The 7029-nt window shown below is 34.7% G+C and overlaps 1 protein-coding gene across 2 annotated transcripts in view; it reads right to left on the bottom strand.

Moving 5' to 3' along the window:
• Positions 1-248: 248 nt before the first annotated feature.
• The window catches only part of CDADC1 (cytidine and dCMP deaminase domain containing 1), a 44718-nt gene continuing 37937 nt past the window's right edge, over positions 249-7029 (bottom strand). The window contains exon 10 of one of the 2 annotated variants that reach the window (XM_019748029.3): positions 249-1821. In XM_019748029.3, coding sequence (XP_019603588.1) covers positions 1748-1821 — 74 coding nt within the window. In that variant the 3' untranslated portion in view covers positions 249-1747. The remainder of the gene's footprint in view (positions 1822-7029) is intronic. The other variant, XM_088792955.1, reaches the window with a different exon arrangement.

The raw sequence follows: 7029 nt of genomic DNA, 5'->3' as shown, positions 1-7029 counted from the left end.
TCTGACCAGTTGTATAGAAGGAAAAATGGCATTATCATGGCCATTTTAATAGTGCTATGGAAATATTAACTTTCCATTTCCTAATAATAGCTTTCCCCATTTGCATGTTTCTCCCTTCTGATATCCTCCCTAACACTTGACACATAAATCCGTAAACCTAGCAGTATTCCAGGCTTTTGGGTCTTGCAAAATATTTACTGATTTATAAAATATTTGATGTAGTTGACATATTAGTAAAAAACAACAAATCCAAGAAAAACTTAAACACATATAATTAATATATGAAAGCAACAGGGGAGATGAAAGCAAATGTCAATGTTTTCTATTGATAAATATGAAAGAACAACTTAACCACTGGTTAACCCTAAAGGCACCTCTCTTCCCGTCCCTCTCTATTCCACACCCTGTATCTTGTGTTAAAATGTTGATGGCAATTCTCAACTGCCTGGTATGCTGACTTTGAACTCCCAGTAGCCCTAAAAGGCCTGCTGTACAAGCAGGGGCATCTGGTTAACATTTGGATTGTCCTGTGCAATTCTGAGAAACTGGTAGGAGGCCTCGTGAAGCCATGTGATGTCACAGAAAGGAAGGGACAATAGCAAAGGCAAGCCTGATTACGTCACTAGCCAGGAGAGCTGTTCCTCAGAATGTCCCGCCCCAGGCCTGTGCACCAGGGGCCACTGCAACTCCCCCCCTTAACAAAACAGGACCCTTCATCTTTGGACTAATTTTCTGAAAGTTTCTTAGCAAAAAAAAAAAAAAAAAAAAAAAAAATGACGCTCCCCCAAGAGCAGTTTGGACTGTGAATGAACTGACAATATGTTTACTTTCAGGACTTTCAATATTCTTAAGGTTTTAAAATGTTTTTAAAAGGCCTTGCATTCAAAGCTATGAGATACTCTGTGTTAATTATATGGAGGGAAAAATGAGCAGCATTTCCGAATGGAATTCTAAAAAGCTAGTTTCAATATTCCAGACTAAATATTTTTCTCTTAAAGTCAACACCAAATTTAAGGTTCATTGTTAGTGATTTCAAGAAGTCACTGCTATCAAACAATAACAATGTCTCAGAATACCATTTTCCTATTGCTACCCCAAATCAGTGATATAACACCCTAGTCCAACAAATCATTGTGACTTCTACATATCGAAAGCTTTAAGAAAAATTAATAACATTAAAAAATATATACTTTTAATAATGAAGACCAGGTCCGTCAACTTCATTTTTATGAGTCACACTTAATTAAGTAAATTCTGCTTATTAGAAAGCTTTGGGTACAAATGTGAACTTCTGGTGACTCACACACTGACTCTTAATAATGGCCAGGTTGCCATTTATTTCCCTGGAGCAATTTACTGCCACCATCATAATCCAAAGGAATTAATATTTCTTAGAAGGTGTGTAATTGTCTGCTGAGATGTGACCTCCAGTGAACCAGCCTCTTTCAAACTGGCTAATATAAAGCTAAGACATGGAGAAATCAATCCCTATGGACAATTCAACTGGTCTCATTCAATTATTGCTACCTCATTTAGTGTAATAAAAGAACACAGTACTATATTCTGGAAAACACACCAACCTCAAATAAAAATATTCTCATTAACATCATTCATATGCTAGTAATAAGTTAGCTTTCTTAAAACTTTTTTTCAACTTTTCACAGAAATCCATCCTTATTTTCTGAATTAACTTTTAAAAGTAAAATAAAAATTCTTGAGGTCTTCACTCCAGTTTAGACAGGACTTCTCAGTGGTTTCCAAGACACAGCTTCTTGTTTTGGTGGTGCTCTTCTTTCGAAAGGCTGGGTTTTACCACACCATCTAGTGTTCAAGGAAAAGTTAACGTCAGGAAAACTTCACTTCGAATATATGGGTATTTGTTAAAGTCATATAGATTGTAAGATCAAAATAAGGCTTCAGTTAAAAAGGAATATTCATTTTAGTTTATCTTACAATTCTCCACGGTTGAAGAACAGATTCTAGACAACTCATTCAGGTAATACCATATCTGACCTTTAAAAAACTGGATTCACTCAACAGTGTAAGGCCAACAATTCATCAAACATTTTTTGAGAAAAACTTATTATTTTTATTAGGCTGGAAGAAAGAAAATGCACCTCCTTATCCTCCAAGGAGAGGAGGGAACTGTCCATGGGGCAGGGAGAGCATGAGGGAATGCTCCATCATTCCCACACTCCTCCATGGGAAGGAAGACAGAATTAGCTCATCGTTCAAGTGGGAGAAGAGCTTGGCTTTAACCTCTTTTAATAGCTTTATTGGGACAATAAGTTGTGTGTGTTTAAAGTGTACAATTTGATGAGTTCTGACATTAGTATACCTCTGAGAAACCAGCACCACAGTCAAGGTGATGAACACATCCATCACCTCCAAGTTTCCTTCTGGCCCCTGCTTCCCGTCTTTTAAGGGATCTGACTGCCCTCCAAGCCTGTCTTCTACTCGGCTCTGTCTTCCTGGTCATAAGGACACCTGGATCGCAGTGCAATCTTGCCTTCCAGAGGTAGATCTGGAAAGCCTACTCTCTCTCATCTTATGATGCAATAGTTGAAACATAAAAAAAGAATACATAGAATATATATGGGAGTTTTAAAGCCTAATAATAAAATGAACATTCAAGAACTTATTATCCAACCCAAAAACTAGAACATTACTACTTCCTGTGTGCTCCCCATATGATCCCATCCCTCTTTTTACCCCCATTCACAGGTAACCACTATCCTGAATCCTGTGTTTATCATCCCATTGCTTCTTTAAAATAATTTTACCACATACTAGTATACTAAGCAATACACTATCTGGCTGCCTTTTGAATTTTACATAGAAATTGTATCTTAATGTATTTAGTCTTCTGCAACTTTTCACTTAACATTATATTTCTGAGATCCATCCATGGTTAAGAATATAGATGTAGTTTATTTATTTTCACTGCTATATAATATTCCACAGTGGGAATACACCATAGTATTTTTATCTAATCTCCAGAGATAAACACTTGTGTGATTTCCAGTTTTTGCTTTTAAGAACAATGTTGCAATAAATTATGTGTCTTTCTGTCTTTTATACAATATGCAGGCTTTTTTTAGGGCATATACTTAGAAGTCAAATTGGAGTCATGGAGTATACGTATGTTCAGATTTACAGAGATAATGTTAAATTGTTTTCTAAGGTGGTTGTATACATTTTCAGTCCAACTAGCACTATATAAAAATTCCTAATGATCTATATCCTTGCCAGCACTTGGTACCGGCAAACTTTAATTTTGTGACTCTAATGGATATAAACTATTGTTTCAATGTGATCTTAATTTGCATTTCCTTGACTACTAATGAGTTTAAGAATTTTTTTCCGTGTGTTTATTATAGATTTGTGTTTCTTCTGTTGTGAAATATCTGTAACTATCTTTTACCTGTTTTCTATTAAATATTTTTCCTTATCAATTTGTAGGAGTTCTTTATATGTTCTGAAAACCAATTCATTGTCATGTGTGGAAAACATATTCTTCCAGTGTGTAGCTGATCTTTTCACTTTATAATGTCTTTTGAGGAAGAAAAGTCTTTAATTGTAATGTATTGTATTTTCTCATCTTTTCTTTTATGGTCAGCATTATTTGAGTGTGGCATAAGGTATCCTTTCTATTCCAGGTCATAAATATTTTCTTCTAAAACTTAACAAAACATCACTGGACTGCTGGTTTCTCTTTCCACATGCAAAGAGCTTTGGAGTTGCCACATGGTCCTAATAAGTAAAAAGCTGAACAGACTGAAATTTGTTTTGAAATATGCGAGAGTGCTCTGCTCTTTTCAACAAGGCCTGCCCTCAGGCGGAACTAGTTAATCAGTTAATCAGAGCCTAACTGATCAGGGGAAGGGAAATACTCAACTCCAGCCCACTCTAGCCATCTCGTCCTCCCTAAAGTGGGAGAAAAAAACTGAGAAACACTTGTGAAGCTCAAAGTCCAGAGGCACAGGCTCACTACAAAACTGAAGCCTAACCAATGGATCACAGACTGCTTACTCTCCTCCTATACCTCACCAACACATTACTAAAGATCTATTTACAGCAGTTCCTTTTACCTGGTACATCATGTCATTTCATGTTTGGCTGTCAAGAAAAAATTACAAGGCACACTAAAAGGCAAAAATCACAAATCAGCACCACACCTGGCAGGGAAGCTGCACTTATCAGACCGGGAATTTAAAACAACTATGATTAACACGTGAAGAACTCTAATGGATAAAGTATACAGCATGCAAGAACAGATAGACAATGTAAGAGGAGAGATGGAAATCCTAAGAAAGAACCAAAAAGAAATGCTGGAGATTACAAATAAAACACTGTAACATAAATGAAGAATGCTTCTGATGGGCTTACTAGTAGACTGGACACAACTGAGGAAAGAATCTCTGAGCTGGAAGATATATCAATAGAATCCTTGAAAACTGAAAAGCAAAAAGAACAAAGACTACAGAAAACAACAGAATATCCAACAATTGTGGGAAAACAACATAAGGTGTAACATGCATAATGAGAATACTAGAAGGAGAAGACAGAAACAGAAGACATATTTGAAACAATAATGACTGAAAATTTCCCCAAATTAATGTCAGACACAAAAACACAGATCTATGAAGTTCAGAGAAAAACAAGCAGGGTAAGTGCCAAAAACAACACCTAGGTATACCACTTTCAAACCATAGAAAATCAAGGATGAAGAAAAATCCTGAAAGAAGCTAAAAAAAATACCTTACTTATAGAAGAACAAAGATAAGAATTACATCTGACTTCCCAGAAACCACAAAAGCAAGAGTGGAGTGAAACTTAAAGTGTTGAGAGAAAAAGCTCACTAACCCAGAATTCTATACTCTGGGAAATTATCCTTCAAAAGTGAAGGAGAAATAAAGACTTTCTCAGACAAACAAAAATTGAGGGAATTTACTGCTAACAGATCTGCCTTGTAAGAAATGTTAAAAGAAGTTCTTTAGAGAGGAGGAAAATAATATAGGTCAGAAACTTGGATCTACATAAAGTAAGGAAGACTATCGAAGAAAGAGTAAATGAAGGTAAAATTAAAACTTTACTTCTCTTATCTTAATTGATTTAACAGATAACAGTTTGTTCAAAACAATAAAACCAACAATGCATTCAATTATGTGTGCTTATATATGTATTTTATGAACATATTTATATGCTTATGTACGCTTATATATAAGTGAAAAAAATGACAACAATGATACAAGGGACGGTAGGGAGAAATCGGAATTATTTTATTATTATAAGGTACTCACACTACCCTTGAAGTACTATTTAAAGGTTGACTTGGATTAGCTGTAAATGTATACTGCAAACTTAAGAAGTGTATAACCAATATACTACGAAAGGGGGGAAAATGGAATCATATAAAATGTTTCATTAAAACCACAAAAGGCAGAATAAAGTGAAAGATAAAAATAGAAACTAAGGCCAAGTTCAACAAAAAGAAAAAAGTGATGAAAATGGTAGATATTAACCCAACTACATGAATTATCACTTTGAACATCAATGGTCTAAATGTACCAATTAAAAGAGAGACTGTTAGAGTGGATTAAAAAACAAGACTCAACTATTATATAAGTCTATAAGAAACCCATGTTAAATACAAAGACACATATAGATTAAAAGTAAATGGATTGAGAAAACTATACTATATCAATAAAAGAAAGCAGGAGTAGCTACGTTAAATTCAGACAGAGCAGACTTCAAAACAAAGAAAATTGTCAGGGCAACTGAAAGTTGTCAAAGCAAAGAAAGGCATTTCATAATGATAAAGACGTCAATTCTCCAAGAAGACACATAGTAATCCTTAATGTATATCCGCCTAACAACAGAGCATCAAACTACATGAGCCAACATTAATAGAACTGCAAAGAGAAACAAATGACTGCATTATCACAGTTGAAGACGGCAACACCCCTCTATCAGAAATGGATAGGTTCAGCGGGCAGAAAATCAATAGGAGCATTTCTGAACTCAACAATACCATCAACCAACTGAATATATCAACTTCTATAGACTACTTGATCCAACAACAGCAGATACACATTCTTCTCAACCTCACATAGAACATTCACCAATACAGACCACATTCTGGGCCATAAAACCTATCTTCACAGATTGAAAAGAATAGGAATCATATAATGTCTGCTCCCAGACCACAAAGGAATTAAACTAGAAATCAATAACAGAAAGGTAATTGGAAAATCTCAAAGTACATGGAGATTGAACAATACACTTCTATATAACACGAGTCAAAGAAGAAATCTCAAGAGAAATTTTAAAATATTTTGAACTAAATAAAAATGAAAACACACCTTATCAAAATTTAGAATGCAGTGAAAACAATGCTTAGAGGAAATCTTATAGTATTGAATGCATATATTAGAAAAGAAGAAAGATCTAAAGTCAACAATCTAAGTTTCCAGCTTAGGAAACTAGGGGGAAAAAAAGCAAATTAAATCCAAAGTAAGCAGGAAAAAAAAGATGAAGAATTAGAAATTAATGAAATTGAAAACAAGAAACAGAAAAATCAATGAAACCAAAAGCTGGTTCTTTGAAAAGATCAACAAAATTGACAAGCCTCTAGCTAGGTTAACTAAGAAAAAAAATAGAGGACACAAATTACTAATATTAGAAATCAAAGAGGGGACGTCACTACAGATCTTTTGTACATTAAAAGGAAAATAAAGGCATATTATGGACCACTCTATGCCCACAAATTTGATAACCTAAATGAATTGGACCAATTCCTTGAAAGACACAATTTGCCAAAACTCACACATGAAGAAATAGACAATCTGAATAGGCCTACATCTAGTAAAGAAATTGAATCAATATTTAAATAACCTGCCAAAACAGAAAGCATTAGGCCCAGATGGGTTCATTGGTGAATTCTAACAAACATTTAAGGAAGAAATTATACCAATTCTTCACAATCTCTTTCAGAGGATAGAAGCAGAGGGAATACTTCCTAGCTCA

Source organism: Rhinolophus sinicus, chromosome 16 (genome assembly GCF_057876585.1).
Source record: "Rhinolophus sinicus isolate RSI-liver-muscle chromosome 16, RSI-T2T, whole genome shotgun sequence".
NCBI lineage: Eukaryota > Metazoa > Chordata > Mammalia > Chiroptera > Rhinolophidae > Rhinolophus > Rhinolophus sinicus.
The sequence above is the reverse complement of the archived record's forward strand: the minus strand, read 5'-3'. Positions and strand labels throughout refer to the sequence as shown.